The sequence below is a fragment of the Sapajus apella genome, unplaced genomic scaffold (genome assembly GCF_009761245.1).
Source record: "Sapajus apella isolate SASKATOON/1434 unplaced genomic scaffold, GSC_monkey_1.0 scaffold2, whole genome shotgun sequence".
NCBI lineage: Eukaryota > Metazoa > Chordata > Mammalia > Primates > Cebidae > Sapajus > Sapajus apella.
The window spans coordinates 83,633,748-83,661,631 of record NW_022436942.1 but is presented as its reverse complement, the minus strand read 5'-3'; the positions used below and the strand labels follow the sequence as shown (position 1 = coordinate 83,661,631).

The window sequence follows — 27,884 nt, the reverse complement described above, 5'->3', positions numbered from 1 at the left end:
AGCATCACACACTACAGTCAGTTGGGGTGGCCTAGGGGAGGGACAGCAGGGAGTGGGGAGGGATGACGAGGGGAGAAATACCAGATATAGGTGATGGGGGGATGAAGGCAGCAAGCCACCTTGTCATGTATGTACCTACACAACAATCCTGCATGATCTGCACATGTACCCCAGAACTTAAAATACAATTTAAAAAAAAAAAAAAGATTTTCTCAAAAGAAAAAAAAAAGAATCCTTTAGCACAATGAAAGATTTAGCCTTGTCCATTTTTCACAAATTCACACAATGACATCTGATATGGTAACTGTCTTGTGTCAACATTGTTTTTTTGTTTAATGGTCAAATGTTAAGTTTCACAAAAAACAATGAGTTAGTTCAGTTAACTAAAAGGACAATCTCTCCCTCTGCTCAAATGGTTATAATATTTTTCTAGATTAGAGTAGGCAAAGAAAAACTCCTGAAAGATAGGATTTTCCAGATTCTCCAGTATGGTAGCTGATATCATTTGGCTGTGTCCCCACCCAAATCTCATCTTGAATTATAGCTCCCACAATTCCCATGTCTTGTGGGAGGGACACAGTAGGATGTAATCGAATCATGGGGGTGGATCTTTCCTGTGCTGTTTTCAGGATAAGTCTCATGAGAGCTGATGGTTTTATAAAGGGGAGTTCCCCTAAGCAAGCTCTTTTGCCTGCCACTGTGTAAGATGTGACTTTGCTCCTCATTCACCTTCAGCCATGATTGTGACACCTCCCAGGCCATGTGGAAGTGTGAGTCAATTAAGCCTTTTTCCTTTATAAATTACCCAGTCTTGGGTATGTCTTTATTAGCAGTGTGAGAACAGACTAATATAGTAAATTGGTACTGGTAGAGTGGGGTACTGCCCAAAATGTGGAAGCAACTTTGAAACTGGGTAACAGGCAGAGACTGGAACAGTTTGGAGGACTCAGGAGAAGACAGGAAGATGTGAGAAAGTTCAGAACTTCCTAGAGACTTGTTGAATGGCTTTGACCGAAATACTGACAGTGACATGGCCAATGATGTCCAGGTTGAGGTGGTCTCAGATGGAGATGAGGAACTTGTTGGAAACTGGAATAAAGGTGACTCTTGCTATGTTTTAGTAAAGAGGCTAGTGGCATTTTGCCCCTGCCCTAGAAATTTGTGGAACTCTGAATTTGAGGGAAATTATTTAGGGTATCCTGTGGAAGAAAGTTCTAAGCAGCAAAGCATTCAGAAGTCACTTGGCTGCTGTTCAAAGCATTCCGTTTTATATATTCACAAAGATATGGTTTAGAATTGGAACTTATGTTTAAAAGGAAAGCTGGGCAGAAGAGTTTGGAAAATTTGCAGCCTGATGATGCCATAGAAAAGAAAAACCCATTTTCTGAGGAGAAATTCAAGCCAGCTGCAGAAATTTGCATAAGTAACAAGGAACCAAAGGTTAATCACCAAGACAATAGGGAAAATGTTTCCAGGGCTAGTCACAGACATTCCTGGCAGCCCATCCCATCAGAGGCCCGAGGGAAAAAATGGTTTCTTTTGTGGGCCTGGCCCAGGACCCGCACGCCATCCTCCCCCCGACCACCCCACCCCTGTTCTATGCAGCCCAGGGACTTGGTACACTGCATCCCAGCTGCTCCAGCCATGACTAAAAGGGGCCAACATAAAGCTCAAGCCATAACATCAGAGGGTGCAAGCCCCAAGCCTTAGCAGCTTATATGTGGTGTTGGACATGAAGGTGCACAGAAGCTAAGAGCTGAGGTTTGAGAGCCTTCACCTAGATTTCAGAGGATGTATGGAAATGCCTGGATGTCCAGGCAGAGCTGTGCTGGGGCGGGGCCTTCAGGGAGAACCTCTGCTAGAGCAGTACAGAAGAGAAATGTGGGGTGGAAGCCCCCACGCAGAGTCCCCACTGAGGCACCGCCTAGCGGAGCTGTGAGAAGAGGGCCACTGACCTCCAGATCCCAGAATGGTAGATCAATGACAGCTTGCACTGTGTGCCTGGAAAAGTTGCAGACACACAATGCCAGCCCAGAAGCAGCCAGGAAGGGGGCTATACCCTGCATGGCCACAGAGGCAGAGTTTCCCAAGACTGTGGGAACCCACCTTTTGTATCAATGACCTGGATGTGAGACATGGAGTCAAAGGAGACCATTTTAGAGCTTTGACTGCCCTGCTGGATTTCAGACTTCCCTGGGGCCTGTAGTCCCTTTATTTTGTCCAATTTCTCCCATTGGAATGGCTGTATTTACCACATGCCTGTACCCCCATTGCATCTAGGAAGTAACTAACTTGCTTTTGATTCTACAGGCTCATAGGCAGGAGGGACTTGCCTTGTCTCAGATGAGACTGGACTATGGACTTTGAAATGAGTTGAGACTTTGGAGGATTGTTGGGAAGGCACGATTTGTTTTGAAATATAAGGACATGAGATTTGGGAAAGGCCAGGAGTGGAATGATACGGTTTGGCCGTATCCCCACCCAAATATCACTTTGAATTATAGCTCTCATATTTCCAATGTAGTGGAAGGGCTCTGGTGGGAGGTAAATGAATCATGGTGATGGGTCTTTCCCATCTTTTTTTGTGATAGTGAATAAGTCTGATGAGAACTGATGGTTTCATAAAGGGGAGTTCCCCTACACAAGCTCTCTTACCTGCCACCATGTAAAATGTAACTTTGCTCCTCCTTCACCTTCAGCCACAATTTTGAGGCCTCCCCAGCCACGTGGAACTATGAGTCCATTAAACCTCTTTCCTTTATAAATTATCCAGTCTTGGGTATGTCTTTGCTGGCAGTGTGAGAATAGAACAGGCAATAGCCTTCACAGTGAACAGTTGGATTGGATCTTGACTTTACCTTGAGTTGGGTTACAGCAACGTGCGTGTGTCTTTTTCTTTGAAGAAATCTATTTTAGGGCTTTTGCCTGCCTATCCTCTGAGCTTTTCTCTGCCTCTATTAGAATTTTTAGATAAGAATGGGCTCTGTATTGTGGTTTCCGACCACATAAAGAGCTGCAGTTTATTTGCTCTGGGTTTGGGTCCCAACAGTCAGAAAGGAATCATTCGTAGAACAACCTCATCTCAACCTACATAGCTGCACGTGGCTTCCATGCAAATAGTCCGTCATCCAGCTTTCATTTCCCTTGGTTCAGTGTTATCTGTTCTGAACACTTTCAAATTTGCTTATTTTTCTAATCTCTTCTCTCCTCTTTTGGCAACACCACTCTTTATCTTGTGGTTTTCATCTTTATTACTCACACTTCCTCACAATGAGTGTTCATTAAAATATTTTAAATTAAGATCTTTACTGCCGTTCTAACCGAGCACGTCGGGTCTTCCCGTACAACACATTTTTAATTCTTATCACAGAATTTCAGGCAGTTTGTACATTGTATTCTATTAAAAAGTCTATTCCACTCAAGGTTGTCACAATTCAGAGATTACAGCTTTCTGCAGGATGTTTTGTTAGGGATATATTCATATATTCACTTTGTTAGGCAGCAAGCATGGTCCGCAAGCCTGTACTTCACACCTCATTTGATATTACCATTCAACAAAAAAAAGGACAAAAAGAAGCAATTATTTATTTAGATAATGAAATGGATTTTAGAAGGAGATTAGGTAAGCATGAATTGTCATGCCAAAGTGACAATCCCTGCCCTTCTTAGGGCCCAAGGGAGGTCAAGTACTAAATGTGAAGAAAGAGAAGGAGAAAGAGTGTCCTCTTTCTCCTTTATGAGGCGACGTGATAGTGTCTCATACTTATGTAACTCTGCTTATATAACTACTTCTCTTTCTTCCCCTGTAACCTTTTTTAATCTTTTCTAAAGAGAATGCAAAACTGATTCTCACAGAATCAAAAAGTGATAATCATGGCCCATGTTGCTCTTCAATTTAAAACATTACCACTTGGTCAGTCAAATATATCAACAAAATTCATTTCCTATGCATAGACCAAGGATCCCACCATTATGTACCCAGGCAGTGATTTCTGAGGGCAGGGAGCTAGAAAATCCCATTTGGACTCCCATGACACAACAGCAGGAGCCATGAGGCTAAGGTAACTGGGATGGCACCCGCTCCAGCTCCTGTCCCCGTCAGCACCCGCTGCCCACCTGCAATCCCTCCCCTACCCTCTGCCCACATTCTTCCAGTAGGGCTGGTCACAACCCCTGGTTCTGGGCTGACTGCAGTGATTGGTTCAGGATAGGTACACGACCTAAGTGACGCCAAACAGAGCCAGTGGTGACCAGCCCCGGGACCTGTGCTGGGCCTGGCTGGGGAGAGCAGCTTTCTCCCTGAAGTGACCAAGTCAGCAGATGTTTGCTGGGAGCTGCTAACAGTCATCTTGCCTCCAGGAGGGAAGGGTCTGTCTGAGAAAAAGCCAAACCAGGGAGACAGGTTGCTAAGGATACTGCTTGAGCAGCTGACCCTGCATTCCTGGTACCACGTCACCCCAAAACTTCTCTACCTACAGGGACACAAAGCCACCTGATAAGCCCAGCAACCCAGAGGAAGTCTTCTACTGGGAATAAAAACGCGCAGGGACCCCAGGCAAAATAGAGAATCAAGCTACAATCTTTGACAGAAACCAACTTCAAAGAGTGTGGTAAACATGTGAGCTGACCACCTAGCAGGCGCCCATTCTCCCATTCTCATTCCCTGGCAACAGAGACCATCTCCCACTACAAAGCCTGGAAATAATACCAGATACTCATTTTTCGAAGGTACCCTGTCTCTTGAGCAAAAGCATGGCACCCACTGCATATTGATAAGATCTAAAGGGAAGGCTTCCATGGATATTGTTGGAAAGGTTTTCTTCCCTGGTAAAAAGAGACACATGAGGAGAGACCCCCTCCTTTCCAGTCTTTAGATATCACTGGGTGTGTCTGCGATGCCTGGAAGAGCTGCAGCCATCCTGTGACCATGAGGAACCAAGCTGGAGAGTGACAGTCAGGGCACTGGGTATAATGGAGTGTGCACTATAATGGGCACTGGGTGTTTTCTATAAGACAGAATACGCCCAGGAGACACAGGTGTGCTGCTGGATCCACCATCCATGGCCCCATCTACCCCTCGTTTCTTATGTGAGATGATAAAACCCTCTGCAGCAGCCAATTTTAGGTAAATATTCTATCATTTGCAACTGAAAGCACCTAAGCAAATGTAAAACTCCTAGACTCTCTAGAAATATTAACAACCCAGGATCTAGGAGTGTCTAGCAGGCAGATACAGACTTCCAGGGAAACCACGGGCCAAGTGGGGTTGAAAACCCTGTCGATAGGCTGGGCGCCGTGGCTCACGCCTGTAATCCCAGCACTTTGGGAGGCCGAGGTGGGTGGATCACAAGGTCAAGAGATCGAGACCATCCTGGTCAACATGGTGAAACCCCGTCTCTACTAAAAATATAAAAAATTAGCTGGGCATGGTGGTGTGTGCCTGTAATCCCAGCTACTCAGGAGGCTGAGGCAGAATTGCCTGAACCCAGGAGGCGGAGGCTGCAGAGAGCCGAGATCGCGCCATTGCACTCCAGCCTGGGTAGCAAGAGCGAAACTCCATCTCAAAAAAAAAGAAAGAAAGAAAACCCTGTCGGTAGATGTAGAGAATGATGAGTGGAACATAGAGTTTGGAGTGAGGGGCATCCAGATTACCTGGTCAGCGATTCCTAACAGCAGGCTTTGGACCACTCTGTCTGAGTCACTTCTCTCCCTCTGAAGGAGATCTCCAAAAGCAGGCAGAAGAGGGTTCTAGCTGAGGTTGCCTGGGGTCACCCAAGAAGAGACAGCACTTGCCAGCAACTCATTGGGAAAGACCCTCCATTTCTCATGCTTCCCTCCACCCAGGCCCTCATTCATTCACAGAGGGCCTCCCCTGTTCCTGACACTGCAGGCCTTGAAGAGTTTAAAGATTAGGGAAGAAAGAGAACTAGTTGTGACAATATACTGTGACAAGTAACAGACTCAGAAGGGGCTCGTGTGCTAAGCTGAGGAGTCTGAGCCCCCTCCTGGGAGAAGCAGGAGCCAGAGGTTTTAAAGTAGCAAAGCTGGTTGGCCCTCCAAGTGAAGCAATCCCATAGAAGACTGGTGTTTAATGAAAGAAGAACAACATAGAGGCAGACTTTGTAGGGAAGGCAGTTGCAACACAGGTGAGAGCTCTACCTGCCAGGTGTCCTGATGTGAGATGACCAATGACAACCTCTCTGTGGGTCCCAGGTAAGTTCAGCCCTGTAAAGCCCAAGGCTGGTGTCTGAACGGGAGAAGACAGGCTGCCTTCCAGCAATGCCAACTTCATCCAAATTAAGATTCTGAAGCCATGTGCCAATTCCCAAGTGTGGTATCAGCAAAATGACTACATTTCAGCACTAAGGGATGAATGCCCAATAGCTAAAGCTACCCTTGGTTTGCTTATTACAAAGTACAGTTTCCCCTTGCCTCTTAAATCATTTCTATTTCCTCTCATTTCCTTCTTCAGCTCTTCTCTGCAAACAATAGTGATAATAAAAATAAAAATTGAAAACACGGTTACCAAACTCTACACTGTGACAAATCTGAACTCTGGTGATTTTTGAGACTGCCGACCTCATTAGGTCATTTTTGTATGAAGAGCATTGAGGATAGAAGCCTCGTACCGTGGTACATTCCAGTAATGGAGCCATTCAGAAGCGGCACGGCTGAGCTACGCTGATGAGCACAAAGGAAACCATTTCCCACTAAATGCAGAGGCATCGCTTTATCCACACGCACATTATTTTGCTATGAGTTCTGGCAGCCACTCCCTCCTCCCCACTGCCAAGGTGCCTTGGGGATCTCCATGCTTACCTGCTCTGCATGTCCGGGCGATGGCCCATGCAGGTGAGGGTGGCCGACGTCTGGGTGTCGCCATTATCAATTTCTTCCTGGACCGCCCATTGGTCCTCACTGCTGACTCTCACTGCCATTATCTTCACACCTGCTGCCGCCTTAATCCTGCAGGGTGGGAAAACAAGATATTCTATATAATAAAACCACTTTAGTTTGAAACAGGCAGTCAAACATGGAACAGATCACCCGGAAAAGCACCTGTAACATCGCCCCCTTCCTCTGGGGGGTGTGGGGAAGAGCAGTGGCAAGTGACTTTCCCTTAAAATTAAGTGTCTTGTAATGTTTACAAGTGCCCGGAAGTAGGAGCCCCAGCTTTTGCCATGTGTGTTCATTTTCTATTTAATCAGTGTGCTGGGAACCAGATCGCTTGCTGCTTCAAGGGGACCCCAGCATGATACAAATGAGACAGATGCCTCTGGGCAGGAGAGATGAATCTGCAAGCCTGCTCTTCACCTGGAGATGGAGAAGAGTCTTTAAGATGCGGGGGTGGGTCATGCAAGGCCAGAGGATCGCACAGCCCAGGGGATGGAAGAGGAGGCCACTGCACTGGGCACTCGGGGAGCAGGAATGGACGGAAGCACTCAGTCCTCAGGTGTTTAAAGAACAAACGTGGCATTCAGAAAGGCTAACATGGCCAGGTGCTGCCTGGTACAATGTTCACAGAACACAGTTCCACCAGGAAGAATCAAGGACCCAGGTGTGTTGCCATTGAGAAAAGGCCAAGGAGAGTTCACACTCTGGGTTTCTTCCTTTTGTACACTGATCCTGAAATGATCCTCACATTGCTACTAACCAGAAAACGCCTCCTATGTAACAGCGGGGACTTCACGGACAACATCCATGTTGTCCCAGGGCCACCTGAGGACTTGGCCCAATGCTGTGTATGCCTCTGGAGGGTCACCAGGATGAAGGCAGGCTGTGGGGCACCCACTGCTTACTGTGCCTTAACTGAACATAGGTATCACCACAAAGGCATGCTGGGACTTCTGGGGATGTAAACCAATGCTGTGAACTAATGCAGCATGTGAACTAATGCTGCAGAGGCCAGCGCATGCTGGGCTGGGAAGGTGACCAGATCGCCTCTGCTTCTCAGAGGCCTGTGGGCCCACAAGAAGGGCCCACTGAGGCCCTGGGCACCCTCTCCCATGAACAAAAAAGGCATACCAAAAGCAGCTGAGTATTATGTGGAGGAGTTAGAGGAGCACCAGCAAAGGCAGGTACATTAAGCCAGACATTCCAGCACCATCAAGGAAAGATTGCTAGAAAGCAAAGATTCCCTCAAAGATCAATTAATCAAATCCACACATAGCAGCAGGTCTAGGACATCATGTAAAAACAAGCGTATGAAAGGGAAAAGACAACCTACAGACTGGGAGCAAATATATGCAAAGTCTATCTGATAAGGGCCTAGCATTCAGCATATATAAAGTACTCCTACAAAATCAACAACAAAAGCAAATAACACAATTTAAAAATAGGCAAAGATCTTGACTAGACTGTTCTCCAAAGTCATACAAATGGCCAATAAACACATGAAAATATCCTCAACAACATCATTAGTCATCAGGGAAATGCAAATCAAAACCACAGTGAGATACCACTTCATACCCATTGAGATGGCTAAAATAAAAAAAGAGGTAGTAAGTGCTGGTGAGGATGCAGAGACATTGGGACCCTCACACACTGCTCCTGGGAATGTAAAATGGTGCAACCACTGTGGAAAACAGCTTTCTAGTTTCTCCAAAAGTTAAACATAGAATTACCATATGACCCAGCAATTCCACTCCTAGATGTATATCCAAATGGATTGAAAGCAGGCACTCAAATGAATACTTGTACACTCATGTTCACAGCAGCACTGTTGACAATACCTAAAGGACTGAAGCAACTCAAATGCCCATCTATGATGGATGTATAAATAAAATGTGGCCTAGCCATACAATGGAGTATTATTCAGCCATAAAAAGGAATGAAGTTCTGACACACGCTACGTGATGAACCTCGATAATGCGATGCTGAGTGAAAGAAGCCAGACACTAAAGGTCACATAGTATACGATTGCATTCATATGAAACATTCAGAAAGTAAATCCATAGGGATAGAAAGTCGACTGGTGGTTTCCAGGGACTGGGGAAAAGTGAGAATGGGGGAAATGGGGAGTAACTGCCTAGCTAATGGGTACTCAGTTTTCTTTTGGGATGATGACAGTGTTTTGGAAGTAAACAAAGATGGTGGTCGAACAGCACTGTGAATGTACTAAATGCCAGCGAATTGTTCACTTTGAAATGGCTAATTTTATGTGATCTAAATTTTACCTCAATACAAAAAAGAAAATGCGAAAAAAAAAACCCCCACAGGTGAATAATGACCCCTCCCAGGAGTGACTGATACTTTAAAAAATAAAATGTATCAAAATCAAATCAAAACACCTGTAAGACCCAAGGAAGGCAGCCTCTTATGGCAGAATTTAAGCAGCAGAGAGAGATTCTGAAACCTGAGGGGAAGCTCCAATTTTACCACCAACCATAAGGAACCCTGCGGGTAGAATTAGGGGATTCGAATGTCTGCACATCTCATTAAATAAAATGAAACGTTTCTGCCTCCCTTTCTCCCCTTACTGTAGTTCTTTACACAGACTCCAAGACATCTTCCCGGTTGCTCTTGCACACCCCAAAACAGTCACTGCAATGCCCGGAGACTCAGATGTCATGCCTTGCCCTGACTTGATGATTCTTCCCGTTGAATTCTGGAGTCCAAATCTGCGGCTTTCACAAAGCTTTCCTTTCTTGCCATCATGATGTTCCGGGAATTAATTTATGCAAACCACAAATAGAGGCATCCTGTTCTGTCCCTGCCCCCAGCCATCCCATCTTCTTGCCAAAGGGGCAACTGCAGAGAATGTTCCAGAGCCGTCTAGAGAAACAGAGTCCCTTCCGCTGTCCGCACCCCGCCTCCTTCCTATCGGTACTTGCTACCACAACAGCTGTTCTCACTCTCCCACAGAGTTCTTTCACCAAGCAGCCGTGCAGCCCGGACTGTCACCCTTGTTCTCAACGTCCAGATGAACAAATCAGACCCTCCCACCCACTAGCGTGCCCCCGGCTGAAGGTCACACAGCTGGTTCTGGCAGAGCCAGGATTCGAAACCAGAGCCCCTCACTCCAAACCCCACTCCCTTCCCTCCCGCGCTGGCCCATTCACAGAGGATGTCTTATATGACCCACATTGCATCATTTATTGCCTAAGAAATGCTTCAGTAATTAAGTCTAGAGACAACAGTGTCTTGCATTTTTAGCTCCTTCATGGAGCCCTCATTGCCAGGCCTCTCTCCCTTCAGTCGTGGAGGTATAGATACTACATGTACCCACTGAAGTCTCCTCCATGAGATTTTTGTGTATCGTTCCTTCTTTCATTCTGACCCAAAACTAAGACACAGGTCCCCTCGTCTTTAGAAGCCTCCTCACTCATCAGCTCTGAATTGCTCCGTGGGATTCTGTGCACAATGCTTCCTGCACTGGGCTTCTAGTCTCTGGTTTATCCCGACAGACACTATCACAGTGGGCAAACTCTTCCTCAGAGTCTGAGAAGCAGAGTGTCCAGTTCGAGCAGACAGTCCAAGTCTTTCACAGGGCATTTGCTAGCACGGGGGTGCACCCTGGCAGGGGCTGAGGAAACACAGTGCTTGCCATTAATTTTTACGCACTGGTCCTAAACAGGTCCAGGGGACTTGAGGAAGGCGGGGAGGCAGGACCTGGGACAAGCCAACTGTTAGCCAACAAATGTCAACATTTTAAAGTATTTTGGCAGCCAGCATGGCATTCCTTCCCAGTTCCCACAGGCTGCACATCAGGACTATCAGGACTGCTTCCCCTTAGTGAAGTTATTAAATCTGAATACAAGCAGAGGAAAGACCAAGGTGGCCTCTCCGGGTTGCTGTGTGGGTGGGATGATCGGCCCCATGATGCCACAAATGCATTTCTGGCTAACTGCTGCTAAGCTCTCACAACGGCAGCCAGCCCTTTACTTCCTCCGGGTCAACTGGGGACCAGATGACAGCCCATCCCAGCAGCCATCCGTTTACTTTCCTTCCCAGAGGCAGGGGAGCCCACACGTACCCTTCAGGTTTGGCCAGCTGGGCATCTATCCCATCCCATCTCTCAGCTTCACTCCCTGACCACCCCACTCCACTGTCCACATCCAAGCACCCCACTTGGCATTGGGGCTCAGGACACAATTATTTTTTTTCGCTGTCCTCAATCTTCCCACCCCACCTAGGAATGTTGGGGCTGCCCCCCTGCTCCTGTGCACACCACAAGCACTGCCACCAGATGCCTCCCTACGGGACAGGGCTCCTCGTGTTCCAGTAGCTTCCCAGGATCGCAGTCAAGCCACACCCAAGAGGGTCCCTTGCCGAATTTGCAATCTGAAAAACAAGGGGATCCATAAATTCCACTGTGGCTGATTTCCAGGCCACGAGGAAGTCTCCAGAAACCAGTTGCCCATCTCAGTCCCTCTTCCCTTGTGGCTGGCTCATTCTAGGGCCCAGCAACTCTCCAAAGAGTAGACTTTCAAGATGCAAAAGTGCCCTCCAAATGGCAGTAAAGGCAACAGGCATCTACTGATGCCGAGGAGAGCCAAAAGTCACATATTAATGCTCTCCATAAGGGCTGAAGCCAAAACAGGACCGACGCACTCCAGGACTGTCTTCGTCTTAACTTGTTGATTATTATTCTTGTTAGTTATCATTATCACTATTATTATTAACAATCCACTCTGGTGTGTTCCCTTGTGCAGTACAAAAGTCAAAACACTTACTCAGCAGAATGGCTACACTGAAAAGAGAGAAAAGAGCAAATAGTGGCATACCCGTGGAGTGACTGGGAACTTGTGAACATTGCTGGAATGAGTGTAATCTGGTTCGACCTCTTTGGAATGCTATTTGGTGATACCTACTAAATCTGAGTTTCTGTAGACCCTGTAACAGCATTGCCATCCTTGGCTTATGCCCAACAGAAACAGGTGCATCTGTTCACCAAGACACACATACAAGAAGGCACATGACAGCCCTGCCCTCAGCCCAAAATGGAAACAATCCCAAATGCTCATTGCCTTAACCTGTTGAGGACAGTCTAACAAAATACCACAAACTTGATGGCTTATAAACAACAGAAATTTACTTCTCACAGTTCTGGAGGCTGGGAATTCCAAGAGCAAGATGTCAGCAGTTTCAGTGCTGGGTGAGAACTTGCTTTTTCACAGACGGGGCCGTCACACTGTGTCCTCCCATGGGAGAAGGGGCAACAGAGCACCCTCAAGCCTCTTTTATAAGGGCATTAATCCCATTCCTTTAGGGAGATGACCTAATCACCTCCCAAGAGGCCCCACCTCCTCATAACACCACCTTGGGTTAGGATTTCAACATGTGAATTTGGGGGGATACAGACATTCAGACCCTAGTACCCACTGACCACAGAACTGATCAAGTGTAACATCTCACAGTGGAACACTATGCAGCAGTAACAAGAGGGAGCAGCCTATCACCACACAACACAGTGGCCCTCTAAATACACAGTTGAGTGGAGGAAGCCAGTACCAAAAGTGTGTACTGTGCAATTCCACGGACAGAAAGTCAGAAACGGGCACAGGGATCTCCAAGGCGAAAGACCGCACAGAGGCCGCCCTGTGGTGGAGGCAGTCACTAGGTGCCATCCCGCTGGGCTTCTGGGGCCCTTGCCACCCTCTGCCTCTTCTTCTGCATGCTGATTACATGGTGGTTTTGAGAACTCATCAGGCTGTGCTCGCTTTTGCGGACTCTCCTCTATGTATGTTACAGTTAAATAGGAAGCTCTAAACAAAGCGAGTGCATTGTAACAGGGATGTAAGTCAGAGCCGGGGGGACACAGCAGTTCCATCACTGCCCATGTTCACTGGGAGGTCTCCAGGTAAGCCTGAATGCCACCACCCCAGACACACAGGGGCATTTCTGCCCCAGACCTCCACCAGCTGTCCACGGTCCCTTTGGCCCTGAGTGACGAAAGAGTGACCTGAGCTTTGGCCTTGTCTGTGATGGAGGATTGGCTGCTGGAAAGAGTCGAGTCCAGATGAGCCTCCCTCCTGGCTGGATCGGGGGAGATGACATTCTAGCTGCTGTAGATAAGTCACAAGAAAAACAACTGGACTCCAGGCCAGCCGCTACTCCAGGCCAGCCGCTGCTGTAGATAAGTCACAAGAAAAACAACTGGACTCCAGGTCAGCAGGGACAGACACACAGACAGGGCACAGACTCACAGCTTCTCCATCTCACTTTCTGTATGTCTTTCCCAGGCCATAGCACCCACTATCCAGCTGGGCACCAGGGACCTGCTCTGAATGCATGCCTGCATCTTTCTGTCTTCTACTTAGACCAGCCACTTTTGAACTAAATACTCAACTCTACAGGGTTGTGAGTTTGGTTGGTTGTCTACCTAGTGGGTGTGCAGTAAAGGATTAACTTTGCCCGAAGAGAGGTCTGGCCTTTGCCTTCACCTCCTGGGTGCTAAGTTGTAAGCCTTTGGAATTTCCTGCCTGATTTGCCTGGGGCCTTGGGCCATGCCAGATAGTCTGTGATTCAGTACGATTTATGGTGGGGAGGCTTGGGCCACATGGGATCTGCCTGACCACTGGAGGGACTGGAAAGGAACATCGGCCAAGCGGATGGTCTGAACACCAAGCTCGGGTAAAGCTCCCCTGGCTGGCGACGCTTGTCTCACATCAGCTCGGGGAGAAGCTAACACTGTCCACAAAACTCCACGGGGAAAGGCCGACTGGGAGCTTGCCCATGGAGCTCTACTGGATCCTACTCTATGCACCTTTGCCCTTGGCTGACCTTATTTTGTCTCCTTTCACTAGAATAAACAATATTTATTAGTATAACGGCTTTTCTGAGTTCTTTGAGTCCTTCTAGCAAATTACTGAACCTAAGGGTGGTCTTAGGGACCCTCCAGACTTGCAGTTGGCATCTGAAGTGAGGGTGGTCTTAAAAGTGAGGGTGGTCTTCCCAGCTTCCCAGTGGTGGGTCAAGTCTTTCACTGTCTGCCACGGGTGGGGGCTGGAGAGGGAAGCATGCAATTAGAACTCACCCCATCAAGGCCACAAAATACTTTTATATCCCATGTCATGCACCCAGTCCTCCAACATTTAAAGAGGATTTCTTGAGTTCCAGGTACTATGCATGAAGCACTTGGAAACACAAAGAGGAGCGTGGCTCCATCCAGACCGGTAAGTCTCAGACGGTTTTGGCCACAGACTGAGACTGTGGCCCACCTTCCCCCAGTACCCATTTCACAGTAGAAAAAGAACTTGTTCACAAATGCTGAAATGTCTTGAGCCCCTGTGGAAGCGAGGCACTGTCTGCTGCCTTGCACTGCCGATACAGGCTGATACATACAACCCCGTGGGGGTCGTATTGCTTCCGCTTCCATTTTCCACATGAGGAAACTTGATGAGGCATCACTAGACAGGGAGGTTGTGTGGTATGACTGGGGGAGGGAAATTCCATCTTCTGCTTTAGGCAGAGGAGATAAAGAAGATTCCTGTTTGGACAGTAAAAGGTACTCACAATCTACTGGAAATTCACTAGCCAGAAGACCTAGTTAAGTATATCTACTAATACTTCAGTTAACCAAGCAACCCACAATGAAAGGACTTAGTTCTTCATTAGTTCAGGAAACTGAACTAATAAACATTCCAAAATAGCAAGGAAAGCTAACACTGGAATTAGCAACCATCTGTAGACAATACTACCAAACGCCTTGATGATCATAAACTGCCCTGTCCAAACTCACGCTTGCAAGATGCCAGAAGCCACGTGAATCCTAGCCCCGCTCAGGAATATTTGTGGATTATAATAGCTAAGCTTTACTGAGGCCACTCCCCTGAGCCAGATACTTTCCCTAGGGCTTTGCATAGATTTTCTCCTGCTTTACCTGTATCAACATATTTAATCCTCTTTACAGCACTGTGAGTAAGTCTTGTTATCCTAGATTTACAAATGTGCAATCTGTGGCACCAAACAATTAAGGAACAGGAGCAAAATCAGAAGGTAAGTCCACCGTGGAGGCAGGATGGAGTGCAGGGCTTCTCATGTCTGAGCCTGCCCTTCTGGCCACTATAGCTGAGCGGCACAGCACAGGTGTTCTCACCAGCCTGCCAGGTTCAGGTCCTGGCTCTGCCATTGACTCTTGCTGCAATACAGAGACTCCTTCTCTCAAATGATGAAAAAATAGCAATGTCTGTAGAGGTTGATAGTGTCCCCAGGGATTCGTATCCACCCAGAACCTCACCACATGAACTTATCGAGCCACAGGGCCTTCCCTGATGTAATTACTTAGGAATCTCAAGATGAGACCATCCCGGATTTAGGGTGGGCTCTAAATCCAATGAGTGGTGTGTTTATAAGAGACAAACAGGGAAGCTAAGAAGGCAGCAATGTGAAGTCAGGGAGAGAAAGAGAGAGAGGATGGGACTGGAGTTACGCTTCTATGGGCCAAGGAGCATGAAGGACTGCCGGCAACAACCAGGAGGAAGGAGAAAGGCATGAGAAGGTTTCTCAACCCAACTGACATCTTGATTTTGGACTCTGGCCTCCTAGAACTGTGAGATAATACATTTCCGTTGTTTTACACCACCACGTTTGTGGCCATTTGCTGTGGCATTGCCAGTAAGCTAACACAGTGGCTATCTCATGAGGGCTGCTCTAGAGTAAATATCCAGCTCTCAACCCTTGCTATACACCTGACAAATTTTTGAGCATGTCATAACAGCTGCAATTGATTTTTTAAAATCCAGTTCTGGTGCATGTCCATGAAAACGTCCAGAAGTAGGGCCAAATTCAGACGCAACTAACTATAAAGGCTCAAATGATACCCCAGTTCCATTAGGCAATGGACCCTCTTCAGCTCTCATGCATGTGGGCTTTGTTCACCAATCAGCTATCTGCTCTTGGTCACAGTGTTGCTGCAGCAGCTCCAGACTGCACATCCTCATCCACAATAAAAAAGCAAGATTCTTCGCTTTAGATCAAACATCCCAGAGCCAGGTTTTTATTGACCGAGTTAAACTGAATGCTCAATCTTGAGCCAATCATTATGGTATCTAGAGTAGGTGGGACAATGCTCATGGGCTTAGCTGGTCAACAACTATCCCTGCACTAAGGGTGAAGTTAACCCCCTCCTAATCACATGGTAGAGGTTAGCAAGGAGTGGCTCCTAAAAGGAAATTCAAGTTACAACAGAACAAATGAATGCTGGGCATCAAAAACACAAACCTAAAACCAAACTACTGACATTTTGCCTCTCTCTTAAACACAAGTTATACAATGGTTTCTAAATCCCAGTGCTTAGTCCAAATCCTTCCTAATTTTAGATCACCTTTGTTAGAACAATTTAAGCCCAGAAACATCTATGTCTTGAATATTCATTAAGTTTGTTTTAGAGAAATATCTTTAGGCTTGGTGATATTCTTAGCACTTGTTATTTTAAAACTACAATACCTAAAACTACGTGGAAAAGATAAATGGTCTCACCACTGTAACGAGTTTGAGGGATTTGGGGACTGAGAATGGGAAAATATGTGACCACAAGGTGGCAGTAGCACACAAAGCGTTTTATTTGGGCAACGCTTTGACAGGTTTGCCTGCAAGGGAAGCCCCTCACTGAGTGAGACTGTCCAAATGATGAGGCGTGAGGAGCCGCCAGCCAGAAGGGAGAAGGGCAAGGGAACTCTGAAAGGAGAGGAAGATTCAAGACCGGGCTCACATGTCTAAACAATGTCCCTCAGCAGCACGGGGCGGGGGGAGGGGGGGACTGGGTCAGAGAGCTCTAAAGGGCAGTTACAGCTTGAGGTCTTTCATAGCTACAAGGCTTATCTTATTTACAATAACAGACATTGGACTCAGTTTTGCAGGGTATGCAAAACAGGCAGCCTCCAAATGGCTAAAAATCTGTTTATTTGGGCTATGTTTAAAACAATTGGATGTGTAAAAATTTGAGTTTGATGCCAGCAGGCTTTTGAGCTAACAGGTCCCCGCCTGGTGTGAAGAAACAAACAACATGGGGCCAATGTGCAGGAACCATTTTTGTCTCACTTACATAGTAACCATTTTCTGACATACACCAAAAAATTTTATACCTATATTTCCATAGGGTCTTCATCATATCAACACTTGCTGTGTGAATCCTTGAAATTATGGGATTACATAGGGAAGGATAAATTGGCAGAACAAGATACTACTTGTGGATGAATGAACCCTCCCAGGAGTCAGTCCCTGCTCACATATGGCGCTTAGATAACAGCAGCATCTACCCCTGCCCACCGTGTCAACATCTCTGCCATCTTGATTGATTGGATTCTGCTGACTGCCAACTATAAATACAATGCAAAAGCAATGCAAATCCATTGCAAAGTGAAATTGCAAATATTGTAATAGTAGAGGATGGACAAATGCATGCAAACCTATTGACAAAGAGAACGAAGCAAGGGCCTACAATCACCCCTCAAGATATATTTACTGGCCAGACATGGTGGCTCATGCCTGTAATCCCAACACTTTGGAAGGCAGAGGCTGGCAGATCACCTGAGGTGAGGAGTTGGAGACCAGCCTGGTTAGCATGGCGAAACCCTGTCTTTACTAAAAATACGAAAGTTAGCTGGGCATGGTGGTTGGTTCCTGTAATCCCAGCTACTCTGGAGGGTGAATCAGGAGAATCACTTGAACCTGGGAGGTGGAGGTTACAGTGAGCCAAGATCATGCCATTACACTCCAGCCTGGGTCACAGAGCAAGACTTCATCTTAAATATAGATAGATAGATAGACAGATAGATAGATAGATAGACAGGTAGATAGATAGATAGATAGATAGATAGATAGATAGATAGACAGACAGATAGATAGTGAACAAGTGAAGAGAAGAGATTCAATGAGGACAATAGGTGGCTTCAGAAGACAGCAGTTTCAGTAGCCAAGTATCATGAAGCTCTTGGGGAAACTGAGGAAGCCCTCAAATATTTCCACCAAATGGTTCCTTTTTGTGATCCTACTGGCGCAAAATGAAAACTGCAATATTGTATAGTTACAAAAAACTGGGAAAAAATGAAAAATTATCAACATGCACTCTGTTCAGAGTGTACAGATTGGGAATTGCCAACACCAAAATTTTTTAAATATAAGATAAAATAAACGTTTATTATAATCTTCATTTCATTTCTGAAGGAAGAAAAAAAATCCCAAACAAGTTTTTTTCTCACCATTTTCTATGAAATTTTGGTTCCCATTGTTAGTCAATTAATTTTAATTAGCCAAAAATACTTAAAGAAAAATTCTCCATCACACCCTTCCAGCTTTGAATTGCAATGCTCATTTAAAAAATGTATATTTTATATGTGTGAAAATATGCTAATAGTGTATGTTGGTGGGGAACAGAACACTGGCTTCCTTGTGGTTCCTAAAACAGCACATTCCTTGTCGTCTCTAAACCTTTCCACTTGCCATTCCCTCTGCTTAGAAGCCTCTCCCACAGGCTCCACCATGACTCATTCGCTAACCTTCTACAAATGCCACCTCTCAGTGAGGCTTTCCTAGACCACCCAATCTAAAATGGCAAACCCCTCTTACCCTCAACACCTTCGATTCCCAGTTTCCTGCTTTATATTTCTCCTGAGCAGTAAACCGTACCCAATGCACACTTTGCTTCCCTTGTTTATTATCCGCCTCTCCCACTGGATATAAGCACGAGGAGAGCAGAGATCCTGTAGTCTTTGTTTCCTGAATTGTCCACAGTGCTGAGAAGCATGCCTGAAATATCACCAAAAAACTCCAAGACTAGGGGATGGGGTAAAGGCATCAGACCCTGTGGACCAGAGGTTCTCAAATGATCTAGCATATCAGAATCACCTGTGCCACTTACCACAGCACAGAGATCTGGACTCAAACTCTAGAGATTGTGATGCAATAGGTCTGGGGTCAGGACCCACAGTGCTGTGTGTTTTTAAACAAGTTGCCCTTCTGATGCAGGGGTTCCACAGAACACTCTGTGGGCAATACTGTTTGGGACTGTCTCAGACATAACATTCTGTGAAGCACAGTCACGCAAAAGAGGTTAAACGCCCTTTCTGAGATAAGCCCAGCCCTGGCGCACAGGAGCATTTTCAGCAAGTGAAAAGGGAAAACTGTAAAGATACTTTTAATTGGGGTTCTCCCAGCAAACCACTTTCCCTGTGATAAATTAACCAAAGAGAGAGGCTTGCATCTCCCACTAAGCACCTGGAGGCTAGCAAACATCAAACTCTGCTGAGAGCTCCTTTCAAACCAATATTTAAACCTGAACAGATTACAGGACAGGGAAAAGAATCCAAGGGAGCCATGGAGGGCAGGAGCCTGGCCTGCCAAGACGACCACAGAGCCCGTGGGGTCTCCGCTCTTGCATGCTCCTGTCCAGGGTGCAGGAAACCCAGATATTTTGGGCCTCTGAGTCAGAATAGGCGTGATCTTGATGTACAAACAGACAACTGCTACTAGAAAAGCACATCCACCAGAGGGAAGTGCCGGAAATCATGAAATTCGGTTACGAGAACAGGACATTTGCAGGGGCATCTGCATGCCAGTGAGAACTTTCCCCAGGTACCATGTGCGGATTCCAGAAGCCATTGCCGCTCTCTCGTCTCACTCAGTTTAATCTTTCATCTGAAAAAGTCAAATACTAAGCAACCTATGTGTATAGCTTTGGACAAATCAGAAATTTCACATTTTCACAAGGAAAAGAATGGTTTTAATTATTTCAGTGCTTCTGCAACAGCTGCCTTGATTTCATGTGTTTGTTACCTTTTGATAGTGGGCTAGCAACTTGGAGAGGTGATTTGCAAGCAATGAAGCCCATCAAAGCAAGAGAGAACTATAGATAAGAATGATCATTACAGCTACAATTGTAGAAATGTCTGCTCCACCCCATCCAAGGCAGCTCAAGTGTGAAAACGGCAGTAGGTTCATGTATGCAGGAAGCTCCATCTACCCTGTGAAGCTGATCTGATCCTCAACCTGTTTGCCTATGCCTCGATGAGACAGTCATTATGTTGTTTCCCCAACCAAACGATAGCTTCTACAATGCAATATTTTCTTCTCAGACTCCAGCTTTATAGATGCTTAGCCAATCTCAAACCTCAACAGCTTCCACAGCCAATATGACAGGGTAAATGTACTCCAAAGCTTCCTGTTGGATCATTCCTGTTCTATGCTAGCTGTATTAGTTTCCCAGAACTGTTGTAACAAATTACCACAAACACGTGACTCAAAACAAGAGAAACTTAACTCTCTCACAGTTCTGGAGACCAGAAATCTGAAATCAAGGTGTTGACAGGGTGGGTTCCTTACAGAGGCTCTGAGAGAGGATCCATTCCATGCCTCTCCTATAGCCCATCTCTCAATACACACACACAGACACACACACACACAGAGACACTCACACATTTCCTTCTTCACATCTCACAGCAACAAGATAAGCAAGTCCTCTGCCTTGGCCCCAAGTCTCTAAATGTAGCAAAACATGAGTGGACCCAGCCTACAGCATGTTTTACTTAGTCACTCATTTGATGACAGTGCATGCCACACGTATGTGTATATAAACTTTACGATGGTCTGCTACGATCCCTGACTCCTAGTGATCACAGCTTTGTAAATCTGTTTCCCTTGAGTATGGGTAGGAACTGAGACTTCACTGTAGCTAATAAAATATGGCAAAGGCACTGGAATGTCACTCCATGACCACATGAGGTTTATAAGAGTCCATCTCACTAGCTGACTGACAGAAACTATCTTCTTGGGTGGCTTTGAAGAAGCAGGCAGTCAGGTTGGAAGACCTATATGGCAACAACCTGCGGGAAGGGGGGGCCTCTAGGAACAGAGGGCAGCCTCCAGGCACCAGCCAGCAAAAATCAGGGCCCTCTGCCATACCACAACAAAGAAAGAAATTCTGCCAATAACTGAGTCAGCCTGAAGCAGATTCTTCACCAGTTGAGCCTCCAGATAAGAACACTGCCCAGACAACACCTGGGTTGCAGCCTGTGAGATCCAAAGCTGAGGACCCAAGTAAGCCATGCCTGGACTCTTAACCCACAGAAACTATGAGATAATAAATGGGTGTTATTTTAAGCCTTTAAGTTTGTGGTAATTTTGCTACTCACCAATAGATAACAATTAGGCCATGTCTTAAAAGTTTTTATTTGACAGCCAACACCTAAGCATCTGATAATTTCACATGAAAACCCAGATTTCTGATTTCCCTGAAACTTGACCACACTGAATTTACATTCCTGCCCAGTAACAACGGGCTTGAGCTGAGCAGCAGCTGCTCCATCAACCAAGGCCCACTCTCCAGGTGCCACAGTCCCCCCCAACTCCCTCCTCCCTGACACTGAGACTGAGTGTTGGATGCTACCAATTACTGCGTTTACCCTAAGCTTTTTCTCTGCATTGACTTAGAAAGAAAAGAAAAGACTCTGTGTCTATTGTTTTCTCACATTGGTCTTCTTTGGTCATTTATGCTACCAGCCTGGTCCCTACAGGCAACGCTTCTCAATAGATGAGATACCACCCCCAAAAGGCACATATGTAAAAATGAGTAGGAGTAGTTGGGATTTCCCAATAACTCAGGAAGCAGATAAGGTGAGGCTACAGAGAACTTTCAGCATTTAGAGAATGAGGGTTAGGGATGCTAAATGCCCTGCACTGCATAGAAAAGTCTCATCCCACGTTAAATGCCAACAGTTCTCCCATGGAGAACACTCTAGGTATTTGATTGTTCAGTCACCGTCTAGATAATGCCCACCACTGCCGGTCCCCAATGCAAATGCCAATGATATCTTTTCCAAGCAAACTGGACCCCTAGCTGGGCTGCTGATGCCCCTGACTGTTCTGCACTTATCCACAGGTGGGGAACACTCTTATTTTTCAGTGCATGTAAACAGAACAGAAAGCAACTGTCCTACAAATGCTGAGTATTCTGTGTCACTGTCATGAAATCAACACCTGCCACAATTTCAAGTCCATTATTGTCCCACTATCAGGAATGTGCTTTGTTCATTTACTTCACTTCTTTTCATAGCCCCAAACATTGGTGCCCAAAGCATTGGTTCCTACCAAGAAAATCAATCCTTCTTCAGATCACATCTAAATTCTGACATGACAGAGGCTCCCAATGCAGAAAGTCTTCTCTTCTGTCATTCTCAACCATGGACTCTGATCCTTATGCCCCACACCGTAAGTTAATAACAATGTATATCTCTCTCACAGTGAAATTATTAAATACACAAATATATATACACACCATGGCCAACACTTGGCAGGAGGCAGGGAAGTTGATATTTTCTCAGGGCCTAATAAAGGGTTTCTCATGATTCAATTAGTAGGGTAATAGTGTTGTATGGGAACCTGGGATTTGTAAATGTAGAGTAATTAAGAACTAAAAATGCTTTTGAAATGAAAAGGCTTTGGAAAGGAGATTCTGTCTCAGGGCTTTGGGATTCAAATGTGTCTGGGAGGCATGCCATTTAATTTAAGGTCTATTTGCCAAGTATCTGCTATGTATCAGGCATTAACCTACTGTGTGCAAAAGAAACAGGGAGTCCTAAGAGACATACAGATAGAAGGAACAGTGAAGTTAAGACCACTGTAGACATAATTTCTACAACAGAGACATTAAAGCTATATGCATGCCTTGTATTCCAGCTGTGTGTACATGGAAAAGTCATGTAACCTCTTTGTGCCTCTGTTTCCTCATCTGTAAAATTGGTAATATAAATAAAAATTGGTAATACAAAATTGGTAACACTACTGGCCAGGCACGGTGGCTCACGCCTGTAATCCCAGCACTTTGGGAGGCCAAGGCAGGTGGATCACTTGAGCCCAGGAGTTTGAGACCAGCCTGGGAAACATAGCAAGATCCCATCTCTGTGAAAGGTATGAAAATTAGCCAAGTGCAGTGGCACGTGCCTGCAGTCCCAACTACCTCAGGGAGGCTGAGGTGGGAGGATCACCTGAGCCCAGGAGGTCAAGGCTGCAGTGAGCCATGATCACACCACTGCACTCCAGCCTAGTTGACAGAGCAAGACATCATCTCAAAAATAAATAAATAAATCATAACAGTACCTACCTCACAGTGTCACTGCAAGGATTAAATGGAGTCAGTATATACAAAGTGCTTAGAACAGAGCCTGGCATGTAGTTAGTACTATACAGTGTTCATGATGATGATGTGAGTGATAAGAAAGTTCAAGTGCTGTCCCCTTCGTGAACCAGCACAGCCTGAAGTGCTGACATCCAAAAGAATCACCCTTTGGTGCTAAAATGCTTCAGGGGGAGACTAAAAACTAGAGAAAAACTATTGTGAGAATCAGCCAACAAGCTCCCAACCCCAGTTGCCCCACACACACAAGACCAGGAAGATTAACGGAATCTGCCCCAGCATCCAGCCCTACTCCTACACAGCACCTGTCTATTTCCCACTGAGAAGCCACACTCAGGCTCAGGCCAGATAGTTCAGGTTGGGCTGACCCCACTCTTGGCTTCCGGGGTCGGTATGTATGGGGCCAATCAAAGCACTGTGTCCTCCTGACAGAGCGATTGGTCCAAGGAGGAACCATATGACCCAACCAAGCCAATCAGACTTTCCCATTCACTAGCCACAGTTTATTGGCTCACAGGTAAATATGTGACCCAGGATTTGTCAGGGATTGTTGATTCCAGCTCTCTCCTCTAAGAAATTAGCGCTATAAGAGTCCACCACCTGCCTCAGAATAAAAGCAGCAGAGAAATGCAGGGACAATTAATGGAATGAGCTTGCTTTCCGGCTACTCCATCTCAGCATCTGGATCCAGCCAGAGCTGAGGCTCTCTTTGAACTTTTCAATTACATGGGCCAGTAAATTACCCTTAAGCCACTTTGAGTTGGGTGTCTTCTATTTGCAATCAAAAGTTCACTGACAAAAAAAAAAAATCAGGTTCTGACATTTCTACTACGCTAAGGACCAGATAAAACCTTCCCAAAGTTCACAGAAGATACACACGTAAATTTACCCTCTGTAATCCAAGGACAAGAGAACAGATGGTAGAAGGATGTTCAATATTTCAACTGCCCTTGTGAGCACAGAGAGAAAATATTAAATAAAGGAAATTTATGGAAATAATCAGAGATCACCTCCTGTCATATCCATCATTTTGGTAATAAATATTAATTTTAAAAAGCTAAGATACAAAAATTCCATTCACAACTCAAAAATAAGCTGACCTTTTATGGAATTAAACTCACTTTCTGTCAAACCTGCTATTTGTAAAGTGTTTGGTCATATGAATTTTCAGATGCCTATAATCATTTCATCATCATAATTTAAAGCATTTTGTCAGCCATAATGAATTTTTTTCACCTCTTCCTCTCCAACCCAGACACACTCAGGGGTTCACCCTGATACACAGGATATTTCCTGTCTTTGAAGAGTTCTCAGTAACCTGGGTCCTCACAGCTACCAACAAACACACAGGTACACACATATGCACATACACATACCCCCATTTTCACAGCTTTATTTGCCACCTATATTTTTTTCTTAAAGTTTAGACCCAGTGGGTACTTGTGCAAGTTTGTTACATGGGTATATCGCCTAATGGTGAGGTTTAGACTTCCAATGTGCCCATCACTCAGATAGTAAACGTTGTATCCAATAGGTAATTTTCAACCCTCATACCCCTTCCAACCTCCCCACTCCTGGAGTCTCCAGTGTCTGTTATTTCCATCTTTATGTCCATGGGACCCATTGTTAGCTCCCACATAAAAGTGAGACCATATGGTATCTGATTTTCTGTTTCTAGCTTATTTCACTTAGGATAATGGCCTCCATATTATGATCATCCCCAAAGTTATTTTTACAACACAGAACTTTCTTACAAGTCCCAGATTCATGAACAAATGAATACCTGAAATCATCTCTTAGAAGTTGCAAGGAAACTCAAACTTACTTTGTCCAAAACTGAACTCAAGAAGTCAACCCACCCCAAAATAAAAACAAAACTACCTACTTCTCCTGTCCCCCTTGAGAAGGGACCACCAATGTCAAAGTACTCAAGCCAGAAACCTGGGGATCAACCTTGTCACCCCCTTGACACCCAAGTAAATCAGAGAGTCCCAAGTGTCTCTCCACACCACTGCCATCATCCTCAGGTGCATCATGTGTAACCACTGCTATAAACCATGCAGCAGCTAGGTGGTCGCTCAAATACCCCAGCTGTCACTGCCCACCTCAACGCTCTCCCCTAGGAAGCTCCATTGTTAGAAGTCCAAAAGCCATCAAGCAGGGACTCTGGAACCAGACTGCCTGGATTCAAATCCTAGCTCTACTGTTTATATGTTGGGCAAGTTACTTAACCTCTCTGAGCCTCGGTAAAAAGAAATCACAGTAGGGAACCTCACTGGTGTTCCCTGAGAATTGAATTTTAAGCACTTAGTGGGTGCTGTTTTAATTACCTCTTTAGACTTGCGGCTCCATGCTTTCCTACTGGTCTTTCTCAGTTCCTACCTGGCTGTATGGATTATTCTCTGTTTGCCCCTCCAGATCCATTGTCTAGACTTTCTTGCCCTGCCCTGTACTAGAGGCTGACAGCTACAAACAGCATCACTCAGAGGCTCCCTTGTCCCCTTTCTGGCTTCCAGTTGGGTTCTGCCAATAGGAGGGACAGGAGATTAGACAGTGAGAAAAGAGAGGTTGGGATATTTCCATCTACAGCTTCTTCCTCCTCTGGCAGTGGCTGGGTTTGTCCCCTGAAGTTCCTGCAGGAAGCACTGTTCTATAACTTCTCTCATTGTAATTCACTTCCCTGTCTCCACCTCCTTGGGCCAAGCTGTCACTGTTTGCCACTGTTGCTTGTCCCTGGCTGGCTTCCTTGACTATGCCTCCATCTTCATTAAGTTCCCTTTGAGGTGTGCCAGGCCTCTCCTGCCTGAACCCTGACTGATGTGGGCCTTCGCATATACCGTTTGCTATGCCTGAAACTTTTATTGCTCACACCACCCCCCAGCTCCTTCACCCCCAATTATCTGGATAATCTTATCCATCCTTCAATTCTCATCTTAATTGATGCCTCCTCCAGGAAGACTTCCCAGGTACACAAAACTAGGTTTTTTTTTTTCTTGTATTGTATCTTTATTTTTCCTTCCTAGCATTTATCACAACTAATACTAAATAATCACCTATCTAAGTTTCCATACAGATTATGGTTGTCTCAAACAGTAAGACCCATAACAGCAGAGACGACATATCTTGTTCGGTTTTTGTATAGTTCCCACTTCATACAATTATTTGTATGCACTCAGTGTTCAATATGTACTTCTCAGATTAATCAAATAATCAAAACACCTAAAATGCAGCAGGTCCCTGTGATTGAAATGCCAGGCTTTACCCAATACAGAAAGAGACGAACAAACTGATGTCAAAGCAAAGCCGCTTTGGCTTCTCAGCCTAAGGCAGATCCTCCTGGAAAGTGCTTATGCCTCCCTCTGTTACTGACATGCCTTCTAGTGGCAAATGGCCCCCAGTAAAACTTGGTGTTGGAGCCGACATTGTAGATGGGGGCACAGAGGCAGGCTGGGTAGGAGGGAAGCTTCCCTCTACTGAGGTCCCTTTGAAAGCACCCAAAAAGGCAGCATAATGAAGGGGCTAAGAGCACAACCTCCAGACCCAGGCGCCTGGGTTCAAAGCCAAGTGCTGCCACTTTCTACCTGTGTAGCTCAACACTAGTTATTTTAGCCTCTTTAAAACCCAGTTTCCATGTCTGGAAAATGAGGATAACAGTGCCCACTTGGATGGCAGCCTTGAGCATTAAGTGAATGAATGTTATTTCCATACAGCATAATGCCTGACCTGGCAAATGGTAAGCACTAAATATGTATCTCTTATTCCAATTCATTTTTAACCACAACCAGCTAAATTGGACCCACTAGACTAACTTCCAGTCTTCAGGTACGGTGGAAATCTTATTCCACTTTGCCCCTCATCTCCCACCCCAGGGATGGAGAGGAAAGCATAAAGTAGGCATATTTATCAGCCTATAAACTAAAAAAAAAAAAAAAAAACCCTTTACTTTCTAAAATCTAAATTAATTTTGGTTCTCAGTCCCATGTGGTCAGGCTGGTTTTAAAAATAAAACTAAGGCCAGGCGCAATGGCTCATGCCTATAATCCCAGTACTTAGGGAGGCCAAGGCAGGTGGATGCCTTGAGCTCAGGAGTTGGAGACCAGCCTGAACAACATGAAGAAATCCCATCTCTACAAAACATAAAAAATCTAGCTGGGCATGGTGCATGCCTGTAGTCCCAGCTACTCAGGAGGCTAAGGCAGGAGGACCAGTTGTGCCCAGGACATTGAAGCTTAAGTGAGCTAAGATCATGACCGTGCACTCCAGCCTGGGAAACAGAGCGAAACCCTGTCTTAAAAAACTAATTTATTTTAATTTAACTGGATGAAATCCCTCCCGAGATTTTATACTCTCTTTTAGGCTTTGGGGTGAGGTATAGTTGTGGGGTTCTGTGTATGGACAAAGATGGTGAGGGAGCAGAACGCAAGCAGAACTTCCACCGTCCATGCACACAGACTGCCCCTGAGACATCCCACATGGTGGCTCCCATGGCCCCTTCAGGTCAGCAGGGGAGAGGAGAGGGTCTCTGCTACTTCACTGCCTGGCTTGGGGCTAGGAAATCTTTCAAAAAGCTACCCATGTCCCACCTCCTCAGAGCCGTGGTAGTAACCTCAAGTACCTCCAGGAACAGGCAAGTGATATACAGCTGAGTAGCTGCGCAGACAGAGGCTATGGGAAGCTGCTAACTAACACCCACAGGCCCCAGTCTAAGGGCAAGTCTCTGTGAACCACCTCTGCCTTCAACCAATGTTCATGGCAGCACTGTTTACAATAGCAAAGACCTGCAACCAACCCAAATGCCCATCGAGGATAGACT

General features: G+C 45.7%; 1 protein-coding gene across 1 annotated transcript in view; it reads right to left on the bottom strand.

Moving 5' to 3' along the window:
• TMEM132B (transmembrane protein 132B) overlaps nucleotides 1-27,884 on the bottom strand; it is a 452,449-nt gene that overhangs the window by 228,246 nt on the left and 196,319 nt on the right. Inside the window, exon 3 of the mRNA XM_032244022.1 lies at nucleotides 6,820-6,966. Within this exon, the coding sequence (XP_032099913.1) occupies nucleotides 6,820-6,966 (147 nt within the window). The remainder of the gene's footprint in view (nucleotides 1-6,819; nucleotides 6,967-27,884) is intronic.